At 49.0% G+C, this 15959-nt stretch overlaps 2 protein-coding genes across 2 annotated transcripts; one reads left to right on the top strand and one right to left on the bottom strand.

Annotated features, from left to right (window-relative positions):
• HEPACAM (hepatic and glial cell adhesion molecule) lies at positions 1 to 13637 on the top strand. Its single transcript, XM_081123051.1, has 7 exons — positions 1 to 1357; positions 8385 to 8726; positions 9389 to 9670; positions 9924 to 10023; positions 10525 to 10751; positions 10893 to 10963; positions 11483 to 13637. Exons 1-7 carry the CDS (start codon positions 1273 to 1275, stop codon positions 11771 to 11773), a joined length of 1398 nt encoding a protein of 465 aa, XP_080979177.1. The 5' UTR covers positions 1 to 1272; the 3' UTR covers positions 11774 to 13637.
• Positions 12851 to 13084, bottom strand: HEPN1 (hepatocellular carcinoma, down-regulated 1; the record flags this gene model as incomplete). The annotated part of the gene is given in 3 exon segments (XM_081123052.1): positions 12851 to 13007; positions 13009 to 13031; positions 13034 to 13084. Coding segments are annotated over 3 exon segments (231 nt in total).
• Positions 13638 to 15959: the final 2322 nt, after the last annotated feature.

Below are 15959 nucleotides of genomic sequence, written 5' to 3' on the forward strand. Positions count from 1 at the left end.
GCAGCAATGAGGAGCCAGGATCCGAGAGCCCCAGAGGAGGTGCCAAATGAGGAGCCGCCTGAAGCAACTGTGCAGCAGAAGGGCCAAGAGGACTGGCCTGCGCTGCTCAGAAGAAGACAGTGCCCTCAAAATGCATCTGTGGAAATGCTCAGAGGAGGAAGGGGGATGGGCCTTGTCTAAGCAAGGCCGCTACTGCAGTCAGTCAAGCAGTCTGTCTACACCATTGTTTTAGCAGCCACATTATGCAAAGTTCAAAATTAGACCCTGTGAGGAGACCCCAGAGAGTGAAAAGTTACAGCTTCTGCCCCAGAGCATTTCCCGGGCTAATGAGGAGATGGCTGCAGGAGCCACATTTTCTGATTCAAAAGTCAGACAGGCAGACTGACAAGTATAAATATACCTTTGAAGTTAAGAAATGTTTATAATCAGGATGTCAAAAAAAAAACACAAACCCACGCAGCCCACATCATCAACAATTATATGGGACAGATGTACCCATAGGAAAAGAATGAAACACATGGAAGGCCACATAGGTCCATGCATATTGTCTCCTCCTGTTGCCACAAGGTTACCGAAGCCACATCACCTATACTCACCCCCACCCTCAGAGAGGAGCTGGGTCAGGGGAGGAAACTGGAACAACTGATTGAACAATTGCCAGAGTTGTCCAAGCAGAGACTGAACCTCCCCAAGAGCGTGTGAAAGTAATTGGCCAAACTGAACTTCTTGATGGATTAACATTTATTTTCCTCTGCATTCTCTGGAGTCTCCCATTCTCCGGCCTTTTAAAAGCATTTATCCCTCCCTCTTCAAAACATATTGGAGGTCTATCCCTGGCATACACCCTCCTTCTCAGGAACAAGGAGTGTGAGGTGGAGACAGGATGGGTTGGGACACAAGGTCCAGTTTAGTGTGTTTCCCAGCCCAGTCCCTATTGAGCCCAAGTCCTCATCTGCCCCTGGTAGTGGGGCTCAGCACAGACAGAAGAACTGATGGGGTTCTGGGACCCATCAGGTTGGCACCCCCACTGGAGATTATCTCCTAAGCAAGTACCCCCTTCTGAACTGGGGACGTAGGGCTTTGAAACTAGAAAATGCCAGGTCTCAAAGAGAAGAAAGAACAAGACCAGCAACACACAGAGCTCTGTGTATTCAGAGGGAAGTTGGCAGGGTTGTGCTGGGGCAGAGAAACTCCGAGTGGTACAAAGAGACGTGCCCAGAGTGAAGAAATCATGCTAATTGTCTGCACCAGAGCTGGAGAACGCCACCCAAAATGAAGAGAGAAAGGGGAGCCCTGTCCAGAGCCTTCAGTGCCCTACACCTCACTCCTTTTGTCTACTTTCTTCTGATCCAGACAGGTAGGAGACCAGAAGGGTAAGAAAGGGTTTGGAGAAAGGACGGGGGCTATCAAAGGTGAGGGAGGGGAGAGTGCAGGGCCAGAATGCCTTTAGGGCGGGAGGAGGGGAGAGAGCTCAGCTGCGTGGGAAGCATCTCAGTGAATTCAGGCATTAGTGTTGAATGTATTTCTTCATTCTCTTGCCCGCTGCCTGGCCCCTGCCCCCTCCCCCAAAAGGCTGCATGACTTTGGAGCTCCCACGGCATTCAGGACATTAGATGAAAGGCAATGAGCTATTTCTTATAGGATGTCTTGTTGGTACGGCCAGTTCGGCATTCTTTGCAAGGATTATGATGGGGCTTGGAGGGGTGGGGGAATCTTGGTTTTTTTCTTCCCCAGCCCCCTGGCTTCTCTGAGTGTAAAACAGCAAGATATGTAAGAAGCTTTGGAGATAATGAACCTCCTGTTTTGGAGAGTAACACCAACCTACCCACAACTCACCCTACACCATAGACACCTGCCTCTTGTACCACTCCCTACCAACTATTTGGAGAATTGATCTTATTTTAAGTTTATTTGTTTATGTACACACACACACACACACACACACACACACACACACACAGAGTCTTCCAGAGAGCCTAGGAATATACACTTTAGTTGGGCAAACAGATGCAGAGATCATTTAAATTAAACACAGAAGCTATTATGAGTCAGACATGCAGAGGATGCCCAGGATCAGAGAGAAGTCATCTACCCAGCAGGAAACGGGTGCTGGTGGTGCAGGGTGGGGTTGGGGGAATATCAGGGGAGGTCATCTGGGAATGTCTGCACTGAATTTTAAAGGATCAGAAAAATAGATGGTGTGCAAGTGGACATTAGAGTTGGGAAAATGGGCAAAGCTCAACAGCTTGAAACGGCATCCTGAGTTTAGGAAATAGCCCAGCCAATTTCCACTGCTGGTGAGGAAAGTGTGAACTAAGTTAGGCAAGAGCCTTGTGAACTACACTAAGTAAACTAGAATATAGTCTGTAAACAATGGAGTGGGGAGGGCACTGGAAGATTTTAATCTAGGGCTTGGCAGGTCCAAGACGTGTGTTTGGGATAGCTCACTCTGCAGCAAGGCATTAGAATGGAAACCGGAGGCAAAGGAGAGGAAAGGAAACCTGTGTTCATTTCCTAGGACTACTACAACAAAGAGCCACAAACTGGGTGGTCTAGACAACAGAAATTTACCATCTCACAGTGTTGGAGGCTAATAGTCTGAGATCAAGGTGTCAGAAAGGTATAGCTAACAGTGTTAGGAAAGGATCTGTTCTAGGCCTCTCTGCTTCTAGTAGTTTCTTGGCTTGTGGCAGCATAACTTCAGTCTTCACGTGACGATCTCCCTGTGCTTGTGTCTGTGTCCACATTTTCCATTTTTAAAAAATATATTTTTATTGATTTCAGATAGAGGAAGGGAGAGGGAGAGAAACATCAATGATGAGAGAGTCACTGATCAAGCTGCCTTTTGCACGCCCCCCATTGGGGATCGAGCCTGCAACCCAGGCATGTGCCCTGACTGGAAATCATACCACGATCTCCTGGATCATAGGTTGATACTCAACTGCTGATCCACACCAGCCGGGCAAATTTCCCCTTTTTATAAGGACGTGAGTCATATTGGATTAGGGGCCCACCTTCCTCTAGTATGACCTCATCTTAGTTTATTACCTCTGCAATAACCTCATTGCCAAATAAGGTCACATTCAGAGGTACTGGGAGTTAGGACTTCAACGTATGAATTTTAGGGGACACAATTCAACCTATAACAAGGCTGTTGCAGTAATTCAGGAGAGAAATAACGTGGGCTGGAATCAGAATAAAGGTAGAGGGAATGAGGCACGTTGAGATAATACTTTGGAGGGAAAGGCAGGACCTAGTAATTGAAAAGAAGTGGGAGGGTCCAAAGAGGGAGGTAAGGCTTCTGTGTGAAACCTTAAACAAAAAATGGGATAAGGTCAGGGACATGGTCATTACTATTGTCTATGTTAAGGTTGAAATGCCTATGACACATCTGTGGGAAGGTGTTGCATAGCCTAAAGGGGGGGCAGGGAGGACAGGGCTGATGGGAGGTATTTGGAAGCTGTCAGCCCATAGGTAAGATTTAAAACAACAAGAATGGGTAATAGCACCCAGGATGAGAGAATGGGCTGGAAATGGAACAGTGAGTAACCCCAAGATGTGTAGAGGGGAAAAAATCCCATTGAGGCTTTTCTAGAGGCCGGGACACTATTTTACAAACATAAACACAGCATGCCGTAAATCTAGATAGTCCAATTTGCAAGATTTTACTCTGGGATTTTATAACTGTCCCATCCTCTAAGGGCCCAATAAGAAGTCCCTTGCCTGGGTTCCATCCTTTCAGCCCTAAGATCACCTTAACATTATAAGTACTGTGTTTTTTTGTGTTTTTTCTTTAGCATAAGGATATAGCTTAATGAGCCTTTAAAAAGTGAACAAACTCATGTAATCAGTGCCCAAGATCAAGTAGTAGAACACTTCAGCACCTCAGAAGAACCCTCATGCAATTTCAGTTACCACTGCCCTCCCCCCAGGGTTACAGTGGTATCCTAACTTCCAATACAGATTAATTTTGCATGTCTTTGAATTTTTTATAAATGGGATCATATGTGTGCATTATTTTTATCTGGTTTCTTTCCCTGAACACCAAATTTGTAAGATTCATCCATGTTGTTTCCTGTTTGGGGCTTTATGAATAGAGTTGTTAAAACACCCTAGTGTGTATCTTTTGGTGAACAGAGATACACATTTCTTTGGAGGCTATACCTAGAAGTAGAATTGCTGAGTTATATGCATGTGTTAAGGTTTAGTGGATAGGGCCAAACAGCTTTGGAAAGTGGTTGTATCCATCTACGTTCCCACCTGCCTTTTGTGAGAGTCCAGATGCCCTACATCTTCATCAATTCTTTCTTTCTCATTTTAACCATCCTGGTGAGTTTGAGGTGGTATCAAATGATGGTTTAAAATGGCATTTCCATGGTTATTAATGGAGTTGTATCTTTTCCAAATCTTTATTAGCTATTTGGATATCCTTTTTGTGAAGTACTGATTCCAAGTCTTTTGCACATTTTCTATTGAGTTTTCTGGATTTTTAAAAATTATAGATTTGTAGAAGTTTTAAAAATGTATTTTAGGCATGAGTCCTTTATAGGATATGGATGACCAATAGCTCCTGCTCTACAGCTTGCCTTTTCACTGTCTTTATGGTGTCTTTTGATGAACAGAAGCTCTTAATTTTATTGTGACCAATGTATCATTTTCTTCTTTTATGGTTACCACACTTTTATGTTCTACCTAAAAAATCTGTTTGTCCTCAAGTCATGGAGATATTCCCCCTGTGTTTTCTTTTTAAAACATTATTGTTTTACTTTTCACATGTAGATCTACAGTCCATCCAGAATCGATATTTGTGTAAGGTATGAAGTAAGGGTCAAGATTTATATTTTTCCTACATGGCCCAGCACTATTTATCCTTTCTCCACTGCATGGCAACACCACCTTTGTCGTAAGTTAAGCAATCATACACAAGTCTGTTTTGACTCTGTTCTATCCCATTGATCTATTTACAATTTCTGTTCTTTGGTTTTCTTCTACATTCCTGAGTGATTGACACTTAGAATAATTTCACACTCTTGTAGGCCCCTGTAGGTCTCAACAGGATAATAATATAAAAACACAATACAGAACCCCAACATGTTCACCCTTAGTGATGCCCCTACACAGCAGGGGCCAAGGAGTGGGCTGTTTTCTCGGAGCATCACTCATTAGGAAGGCTATTAAAAACCAAAATCAGAATGCAATATTTTTTTCCTTTTAGAAAACCATGTGTGCCCTTGGGTTACTGAATGCAGTTCTGGTTGTCACACAACAAAAAAGAAATAATAGAGGGGAGAAAGCCCAGAGAAGGGTATCTTGATGGCCAAAGGGATCAAAGGACTTCCTTGTGGGGACAGGTCCTTACAAACAAAAAACTGCAGTCTATGGTGTTACGAGATTGTGGATTGGGTGTGTATAGACCAAATCCTACAATACATGTTTGGCATCGTGTCTGACACTTTTAAGAGGTAAATTTAAGGCAAATACTAGTAAAGGGAAACCTTTGCCAAGCAAAAAGGAGCACATAAAAATGAGTAAATGATGGTGTCTTTAAAGGAACCCAGGGCTATTGGCAGATACATTATTATTTTTTTTGCCCATAGTCATTTTATTGACAGTTTCTGTTCTTACAAAGCAAGTCCATGCATGCACAGGGACACAGCATGGCTTCAGATCTCAGGGAGCAGGAAGGCCCCGCTGCCTGCTCTGGAGTTCCAGCCCTGCTCTCGCTCTCAGCTCAGCCCTCGCAGGCGTTGTTCCACCACCTGCGCCTCCTCCGTTGCCCACTTCAGATGCGGGACCCTCCTCCTCCTGGCATCTGCCACCTTCTCAGCCACTTGTCTCTCTGCTTGCTGGAGCTACTGGATACCCTGGAATTGCCTGGCCGTTTCTTGTCCTACGATTGTTTCCTTATGTCTTTTCATGCCTGTGGTTTTTTCTTTCTGATTGATCCCTGTTCTTGGCCTCCCTGTGGCTTTGTTTTTTATTTTCACAGTGATTTTTGCTCCATCCGTGCCTCTCGTTTTCTCTCTCTTCTCATCTTTTCGCCTGTCTCCCCCCAGTTGGGAGAGGTTTGGTAACCTCCAAATCGCCCTCCTTTATCCCCGCCCTTGCCTCTATACTTCGAAGCTTGACATTGTTTGGTGTCACAGCAGGTGAAAATCCTACTCGAGGGCCACTTACCTGGCCCAGTATGGCAGTGTTTAAGTTGATCGGTATATCTTGCTGCAGCGTCGGTTGCCTTTTGTTCAGCCTCGGGTGGGAACAGAAATTTCTACATAATGATGCCTCAGAGACTAGAGGACAATAATTAAGTTAATCACTTCTCAAGGGTGACTAGTCCTAGTCCCTTTTATTCCTACTGTGGACCACAGTTGTCAGCCACTTCCTCACTTCTATGTCCTGCTTTGGCATCTGTCCCAGTTCTCTGTGTCCCTTGAAAGTTGTGGAACCCTGAACTTAATACAGACTCCAGTTTTGGCAGGAATTTTGGGAAACAGTGTTTGCTCAGCAAATGCTTTCTTTGTCAGCCTCTGAGAAAGACTGCTCCATTCATTTATGAACAGCCATGCATACCCCTGTGAGTCATGGCAGGAGGAAGGCTCCCACCCAGAGGAGGGTAAGACCTAGGGCAACCCATATGCTGTAGCTTCTCCAGTGTTTTTATCCTGAAAAATCAAGTTTAAATTGGCAGAAAGCAGACTTGAGGGGGAAAGACATACAAAGGACCAGTAGGACCTGGTATGGGGTAGGGGAGGGTGTACAGAGGAGGAAACTGAGGCACAAGAATAGTCAATTAGCCTTTTCTTGACCACTTCCAAAAAATGATGAGTTCACTTCTTAACCAAGCACTTGCTCTAAAAATGGATTTACTATATTTATTAAATTAAATTAAATTTGTTTTGAGCTCCACAGCTAACCTTTCAGTTTCATTGCTTCCTAGTTTGGCCTGGGTCTTCTAGGCACAAGAAGAGAAATAAGGACTGGAAAGATATAGCTCAGCTGCCCCAAATCTAAACAGCAGCAGCAGAGTGGGAAGTAGGGGCGAGAAAGAAAGAGGGAACTTTGGAGGTAATGACAGTTAACAGAAGCAGTTGGGGACAAACAGGGACTGAGAACCTGACATATATGTGTCTATTCAGCTAAATCCAGCCCTGTCCCCAACTGACATCCTCTCAGAAGACTCTTCCTCGTGTTGGTACTGCTCTACAAAGCCAGGCGACACCAACGAACAGCGTCTGTTCAGGCCCCCAAGTGCCTAAGAGATCCCTGAAATGTGAGATGTGTCTCTGGATGGGGCAGCCATTGGCCAAGGTGGTAAAGTCCCAGAATTACAAGGCTGAGACAAACCAACGAAACCATCCAGATTACCACTCATTTGACCTATGGAAAACCTGAGCCCTGAACACACAAGTGACTTCTCCTAGGTCAACAATGGGGCCCACGTCTCTGATGCTCACCCTGTGTTCTCTCCACTACGCAGCAGTAACTGACGCACATGTTGTGCTTCCCGCAGTGAACTTGACGCAGCGGTCGCTCCTTATCGTTATTATGCTCATTTTCTACATAGAAGAGTGGGGCCTGGAAAGATGACTTGCCCAGGTCCACCCAGTGGGTGGAGCCCAATCTTTCTAGGCCTTCTGCTCCCAAACTTTTTGTTTCACTCATCCTAAATCCCTCTTCTAAAGGAGATTGTAATTGGGCTGGAGTTTGGGTGAATTTCCAAAACCATCTACCCAGTTGGGCAGGCCTAGTGAGATGCTACATGCATCTGGGGCAAGGATAGGAGAGGCTCGTGGTCTAATGAGGGTGGCCCAGTTGTCTTCAGGGTCCTAAACTTCCCCTTTAGTGGCACTGTCACGTAACATACTCATTTCTTTGTGAATCTATGTCCCATGCTTTCTCCGTCACCCAACCCCACCTCACTCCCCCAATTCTCAATCAAGAAGAAAATCTGAAAAATTTACCCTAAGGTCTAATGGCTTATAAGCTACAGGGGATAAAAGATGTTTGTCTGTTTTGCTTATTGATATATCCCAAGGATACAGAACAGTGCCTGGCACATGGTAAGTGCTCAGTAAATATTTTTATAAGTGAAGCACACAGGGTGTGAGTGAGCTGGAATCTTCCTGATGAGGAAAACTGCCAGAGGCAGAGGGCCAGACAGAAGAAGGTAAGGGCAATGGGATGGGTGTGAGGGATACGGAGGAGCAGAGGGGCCCAGAGCTACAAGGGGGAAAGAGATGACACCAGGGGGTAAGAAGGAAGGACTGACAGGCATGAAGGGCCCAGAATGGGAGGCAGAAAAAGATCAGAGGACTTAAAGGTGGGAGTAGAGTAAGGAGCCAAGGGCCTGATGCCGCCCTCTCTCCACGGGCCTCTGTTCATAGAGCCCCTGCAGGGGGTGAACATCACCAGCCAGGTGCGCCTGATCCATGGCACGGTGGGGAAGTCAGCACTGCTTTCCGTGCAGTACAGCAGCACCAGCAGCGACAAGCCTGTGGTGAAGTGGCAGCTAAAGCGGGACAAGCCAGTGACGGTGGTGCAGTCCATTGGCACAGAGATCATTGGCACCCTGCGGCCGGACTATCGAGACCGCATCCGCCTCTTTGAAAATGGCTCCCTGCTCCTCAGTGACCTGCAGCTCAGCGATGAGGGCACCTATGAGGTCGAGATCTCCATCACTGATGACACCTTCACCGGGGAGAAGACCATCAACCTCACAGTAGATGGTAAAGTGCTCCAGCAGGGAAGGAGCTGGGACTGGGACTGAGACTGGGGCAGGGTCTGGGAAAACCAGCACAAAAGCCACTTGGGAGTTGAGAGTGAGCCAGTTGGACGTTAGCAGTTAGCAGATAGGCTGCAGTAAACACATAAAGTGTCCACTATATGCCAGAAACTATTTTAAGTGCTTTGCATATATTGACTCATTTAATGCTTCTAGTAATCTAAGGATAGTTAATATCATTATTCCCATGTGCAAAAGAGGAAACTGAGGCACAAAAGTTGAGTAACTTGCCTAAGTCATGCAGCTAGTAAGTGATAGTGCCAATATTTGAACCCAGATAGTTGGACTTAGTTGTTCCACACTGAGTCAGTTTAAGACATCTTAGGAAGGTATTTGGGAAAAAGGGAAGGTCCATGAGGGTGAGGACCATGGCTGTCTTGTCCAGCATTGTACCTCTGTGGTTAGTAGGTACTCAGTGAATAGCTGGTAAATGAATGAGTGAATCAATGGATGGATGGATGGATGGTGGTAAAGAATTCCACTAATGATTTCTGAAGGCCCTCTCAGATCACAAACTGAGTTGTGCTGTGTTGAAGGCAGAATTTAAGAAGGGGGAGGGAGAAGCTCTTTGGCCCATCGCTCACAGCCTCCCCTCCTTGGGCTCAGTGCCCATTTCGAGGCCACAGGTGTTAGTGGCTTCGACCACTGTGCTGGAGCTCAGTGAAGCCTTCACCCTGAACTGCTCCCATGAGAATGGCACCAAGCCCAGCTACACCTGGCTGAAGGATGGCAAGCCCCTCCTCAATGACTCCCGAATGCTCCTGTCCTCCAACCAAAAGGTGCTCACCATCACCCGCGTGCTCATGGAGGACGACGACCTGTACAGTTGTGTGGTGGAGAACCCCATCAGCCAGGGCCGCAGCCTGCCCATCAAGGTCACCGTGTACCGTGAGTCTCCCTGCCTGCCCTCCCTGTAGGACTCAAAACCCACTAGGGGCCACAGACGCCAAGGCAGAGGGAGAGAGGCAGAGACGAGCCAGCTCTCCCTGGAAGACAGTAGCAGGTGGGAAGTGGGCTCTGGGCAAGCTCTGCAGTGAGCCAGCCATACGGCCCCGGACTCCCTTTCTCTTCCGCCCACTGTGAGAAGCTCTCCTCACCACACCGGCCTCCCTCTCACATCTCTGCCTCCCTCTCTCCCTAGGAAGAAGCTCCCTGTACATCATCTTGTCCACAGGAGGAATCTTCCTCCTTGTGACCTTGGTGACAGTCTGTGCCTGTTGGAAACCCTCCAAAAAGTCTAGGTAACTCCTCAAGTTCCACACCCTCAGCACTCTAATCCTTCAGTCCACAACCGCAAGCTCTCTTCTCTTCTAAGTCTCTTTAAATGCCTTTCCCCCCAGGGCACTGCGTGTCTTCCCAGGAGATCCATCTCCCCACTGTGTGTACTGTGTACGGAACCACTTCCTGCGCGCGCAACCCCAGTGACCCAGCACTGTTAATAATGGTTTCCCTTGCAGGGCACCTTTCATGGGTTAGGCACTGAGGTTGTGGTTAGTGCACTACCTTCTAAGTATGATTTCCTGCTGTTTACAGATAAGGACACTGAGACTCAAATTGGTTAAATGACTTGCCCACAATCACGATGCTGACAGACTCAGTGCAAACTTAGATGTATTCATTCTGCCCATCCTCCTGTGATAAGGCCTCTTTTACAGCCACCAATTCCCCCTTGTCCCCAACCCCAGATCCCCTCCTGCTCACACTTAGTAACTCTATTCATGGGGTGTCGGGTTGATTTGCAGAAAGAAGAAACTGGAGAAGCAAAACTCCCTGGAATATATGGATCAGCATGATGACAGCCTGAAACCAGAAGGTGAGCTCCCAGCGGCCCACTCACCCAACCCATCCTCACTCAGATCAGTGGGCTGCTGGGAAAAGGCAGAACTGGGCCACAAGGAAGCCAGCTCTGCAGGGCCCCTGCCTCCACCAACTGCACGAAGACTGCAGAGCAGGGAGAGGTGCAGCCAAGGTAGGACTCCATGTGTTGCTGACCCTTTGGTGGAGGTTGTGGCGGGGTCTTGACTGGCCACTGGGGGAGCAGGATGTAGGTGCTGGCTGGAGGGAAGGGTTCTGTAGCTGGGCCAGCCACTCCGCTCTTTGCCTTGTGCAGCAGACACCCTCCCGGGAAGCGGAGAGCAGGAGCGGAAGAGCCCCATGGCGCTCTATATTCTGAAGGACAGGGTGAGCAGCTCTGGGCTGGGTGCCCTACAAGCACGGTGAGCCCCCACCAGTCCTGGTGCTAGGCACTGATGCCCCGTATAGTACGCAGAGTAACCTGAACTGTGTGTGCCATCCCCACTTTATAGATTAGAACGATAACGCCAGAAAAGGGGAAGAGACTCGCCCCGGAGCAACCAAGGAAATAAGTGGCTTTTAGCCCACGCCTTTGGACACCAACTCTGGTGGTTTCCCCTGTTCCACAACCAGCTGTACCAGGCTGTCCCAGACAGGTGGAAAGAGGACGTTACCGAGACAAAGCACGCAGCTTAATGCATTTCAGTGTTTACTGAGCCCTTATTATCTGCCAGGCACCATGCTAAGTGTCGTGTACTGGGGACAAACACACCTCTGACACCTTCCAAGAGCTGGAAGTGTCGAGGGAACTACCTCCTTCACTTCGGTTTTCCGGGCGCCCCTCCAACACCAGTCGCTCCCCTAAACCGGGCTGCTGTCTGCTGACCCAGGCGCGTGTCCTTGCAGGACGCCCAGGAGCCTGAGGAGGAGCCTGCTCCGGAGCCCCGGAGCGCGACGGAGCCCGGCCCGCCTGGCTACTCCCTGTCGCCGGCAGTTCCCGGCCGCTCGCCGGGGCTACCAGTGCGCTCAGCCCGCCGGTACCCGCGCTCGCCCGCACCCTCCCCCGCCCCGGGCCGGACGCACTCGTCGCCGGCCCCGGCCCCCGGCTCGCCGGGTCGCTTGCGCACACTTCGGACTGCGGGCGCGCGCCTGGTCCGCGAGCAGGAGGAGGCCTCCCCGGTGGGGATCAGCGCCTGAGCCACCCCGGGGCCCGCCTTCCCCCCGGGGCGCCCGCGCGCGCTGCGGCCGGGAAGGTGGGGACGCCTCGAGAGGCCAGAGAGCCGAGCGAGGGGAGGTACCCGCAGGGGCGCACGGGGCGCACGGGTCTCGCCTTGAGGACGTGGATGAGCGTCAGCAGATGGAAGTCGCAGCGGGGCTCCGGGACTTGGGGGTGAAACCGGGTCGCGTTTGCTTCAGGTTCACTGGCAGTGTTCTCGGTGGATATGGGCTGTACCTCCTTAGGACCATTTAGATTATTAAATTTCCGGCCCAGTCCCCCAAGGGCCTTATGGAAACTAACATCAATAACCTAACTCCCGTGACTATCCCGCGCCTTTCCTAGGGAGCTCTCGTCCTTCCCACCCGCCTCCCTTCCCTCTGAAGGAACTCCTGGCACTTACTCAGCTAGCCCCTGGTTACAGAGGCCTTTTGCTTCAAACGCACAACTGTCTAAACTAAGGGGAAATCGGATGCCGGTTGCTCTGAGTACAGGGCGCTGTTCTGAGCTTCCGGAATTCATTGTGAAGGCAGTGCCTTGTAGCACCCTGCTCTGGGCGCCTGGTATCTAGGTACCTACCAGTTGGTGAGGGAGGAGCCCGAGCACATTCCTGCGCCCCCTGACGTGGGCTCTAGCAAGAACAAGGAAATCAGGCCCCCTGCTTGGCCGCCTCTCAAAGCCTCCCTCCTGGCAGGCTAAGTGTTCCTTCTGTCTTTATTCCTAGAAAGGAGGGGGTTCTCACTCACTCCCCTAGTCCAGAAAGCTAGATCAAGTGAAGAACTGTTTTTAACCCCTCACATCTGTGCCTTCTACTTGGTTTCCTCACAAAACAAGCCTTTCAAACAATCACTATCCCCAAAAGGCTGCTGGGCTCCCCCCAGCTGTGAGAGAACACGATTTGACTTTCTAGAGAAATGGTGTAGGAAGGGGGAGGCTCCTGGCTCTCCAGCATGTCAGGGAGACATCCAACCCTTGGCCTCCGCCTCCTACCTGCACTGCTCCCAGAGACTCGGATCCCAAGAGACAGGGGAAGGACAGGCTCCCCAGTCACACAAACATCAGAATACAGAGAGGTAGGGCCACTGTGTAACCAGGCCATGCCCATGCTCCCACCTATGGAACAGTTTGTAGGAGAGACAATAATCTGTGTGAGGAGAGAGAGCGATTAAAAAGCTAAAAGAGGAGATCTTTTGTCTTCTGACCTCTGTTCTCTGATGCCTCTAGGGGTCCTTGCATCCCTGGCCCGTCCTCAACCTCCTAAGTTCCAGCTCTGACTCTCCACCATCACACATAGCAATTCCCAAGGCCCCTGTCCCCACCCTTCACACTGGGGCAAGTTTTGTCCCGGTCCCAAGGGTAAAAAATTCTCTAGTTGGCCTCTCCATCTCCACCTGTCAGCACGCCTGGCCCAGCAGCCTGTGCCTGTGCACTTCTCCCAGCTCATTTGAGCAGGTGTGCTTTTGCAGCTCCCCTTAGCTATCCAGAACTCCCCTAACCTTCCCAGGTGCCTCATCCAGAGATCATACATGCAGGGTAAGTTGCTCAGGCAGGTGTGAGATACAGAACTTGGAGAAGGGGTCAATGTTTGTCACCCTTGAGAGGCAGGGATGAAGGTTGGGGTAGGATGAGATGAGAGCCTGCTATACTCCATACCCTGCTGCCGAATCCCTGAGCCCCAGGCCTTGCTTCCCCGGCCAAATTTGCCTGGGATGGGGGTTGGGGGTAGGGGGTGAGGAAGTGGGTTTTGTTTCTATTTTATTTTGTTTGGATCTTCATCTTTGTATTACTAGCATCTAGCAGAGTGCCTCGCACATGCTGGATGCTCAATAAACTTTTGATGAAATGAAATGACCACTTCCTTCCACTTAAGGAGAACAAAACAAACTTAAAAACACCAGTCACTTCCCTTTTCTCATCTTCACCATCCTTCACCCTCTTTGCAAACCACAAATTGCCCGTTCCAGAATCATTGCTCACTCACCCATTCATCCATTCAGGTATTCTTTCATTTATTCAAAAACATTTGTTAATCTACCATGGACCAGGCCCTGTGATAGACACTGGGAAACAGCATAACTAGGCCATGACTCCTACCCAGAAGCCCCATGGAGGAAGACAGATGGGTAGGCAGGTTGTTACGATACAGTGTGGAAAATGCAATGATAGAGGTAGATACAGGTGCCCTGAGAGCATAAAGGAGTGTTAGCTAACCCAGATTAGAGCTTCTCGGAAGAGACAGAGCCTGAACTTAGTCTTAGGAAAATTACTTACTCAGGTAAAGGGAGGAAAAGGGTGAAGAAACACATATTCAAGGTAGAAAGAGCAGCATGTATAAAAGCTTGGAAGTGTAAAGTGAGTCCAGACTATTAGTCCTCATAAAATGTGGGTCACCCAGGGACAAACGTTTATATAGTCCTATAATGGAAACTAGACTTAGGATGAGTGACAAGGTGGGGGATCTGAACCTGAGACTCCTGTATTAAGTTGGTATCCTAGAAAGGGCCCCCAGCTGGTAGTACCTCAGGCTTCTAAAATAAAAATTCAGCCCTGGCCCATGTGGCTCAGTTGGTTGGGTGTTGTCTGCATTGGGGGCTCAATCCCAGTTGGGGGGCGTGCAGGAGGTAACTAATCTATGTTTTGCTCTCACATCAATGTTTATCTCCCTCTCCCTTCCCCTCTTTCTAAAAATCAATTTAAAAATCTTTTTAAAAATAAAATTTTTAAAAATGCAAATCCTCTCTAGAGAAAAGCATCTCCTAAAATTTTCAGAGATTAAGAGCAACCAAAGATGAGTTGACAATGAAAGGTCATTAAAAGCAGATGGAAACAAATCACCATGAATGAAGCCAGGAGCCAGAGGTTGAAAACTTTCCTCGGGAGGGTCCTTTAGAGGGCCACTCAATACCTGTCCTCTCTCTTCCCTCTTACAAGCTACTATGAGATACAAAACACAAACCTTTAAAACCAGAGGGTAAGGGAGATACTTTCTAAACTGGTCACTGGGTCTGCATATCACCAGGGCAAGGAGCAGAGCTTCCTTCAATTTTAAAATTGAAGGCAACTCCCATTGACTAAATATCCCTTTGACTCATGCAGCCAGCTCTTCCTTAGTGTGTGGAAATGAAACTATCAGGGTGCTGGTGGGCCAGGTTGCTGGAAATGAGCACTGTGGTCTCTGGGAGCCATCCAGACTCACCTTACTGTTGGGAAATCCCCTTGGCCACCACGCCATGGGTCCCTGCAAGTCCTTGATGCTTGGACCAAGTGACGGGAAGGAGGCCTAATGTCCTGCAGGAATAGCTCAGAGTAATTCGCCCCTTCTGTCCCCGTCAGTTCTTAACACTTGGCTTTCCAGCGTCTGGGAATGGAGAGGCTGGAGTGGGATGGGATGGGATGGGATGGGATGGGGCAGTCTCCAGGGATGAGGACATGCCTGTGGGGCAGGGGCCATTCCTCGTGCCGCCCTAGCCTCTGGGACGCTGTTCCTGCAGTACAGCACGGGCACCTTTCCTCGCTGTATCACCTGTCCATTCACTCAGCCGAGGACAGGGCTAGTCATGAACCTGAATGCCTTTGGGACTTGTCATCTTGTCCCCTGAGGGAAATTTATGCCATCTTTCTGGATTATACGCGTTTGAGTAAAATCAAGTTGGCCTTAACTCAATAGCAGAGAACTTGGTTAATCTCCCCAAGTCCAGCGTGCAAGCAGAAGAGACGAACAAAGGCCTGCTGACGGCAACGTACTTGGGGAGCGAGCAGTCGGGGTCAGACAGGCTTAAGGGCTGTGTATCTGGGAAATCTCAGGCTGGCGGTGTGTGCAGTAAATTCATCTGTCTCACCACGTCCTTTCATGTGTCACCCTTGGCTGACTTCAGTGTCCACATGGATACCCCTTTATCCCTCTGGCTCCACGGATCCTTGACCCTGTAAACGCTACTCCACTCTGTCTGGCACACATACTGTGGACTTTGTCACTGTCCTTAGCTCCTCTGCTGCTGAAATACCAAGCTATTCTCTGATCCCAACTCCTATCCTTCCAGCTCCGTCACTCTGTTACTGTCACTCTATTTCCACCAGTTGGAAGTGCTCCGGTTGTAGAAACCAAGGTTTTCTCCTGCCCTAATCGTCTTAATCAGCCTTGGTGTGCGTTTGAGGGGTTGTGAAGGA

The sequence above is a fragment of the Miniopterus schreibersii genome (genome assembly GCF_964146895.1).
Source record: "Miniopterus schreibersii genome assembly, chromosome: 20".
In the NCBI taxonomy this organism is placed as follows: Eukaryota; Metazoa; Chordata; class Mammalia; order Chiroptera; family Miniopteridae; genus Miniopterus; species Miniopterus schreibersii.

Excerpts from the sequence above, each read along its gene's own strand:
- HEPACAM (XM_081123051.1), top strand. The coding sequence starts at position 1,273 with ATGAAGAGAGAAAGGGGAGCCCTGTCCAGAGCCTTCAGTGCCCTACAC. Across the intron at positions 1,358-8,384 it reads CTTTCTTCTGATCCAGACAG|AGCCCCTGCAGGGGGTGAAC; the intron begins GTAGGAGACCAG and ends CTCTGTTCATAG. Across the intron at positions 10,024-10,524 it reads AAACCCTCCAAAAAGTCTAG|AAAGAAGAAACTGGAGAAGC; the intron begins GTAACTCCTCAA and ends GTTGATTTGCAG.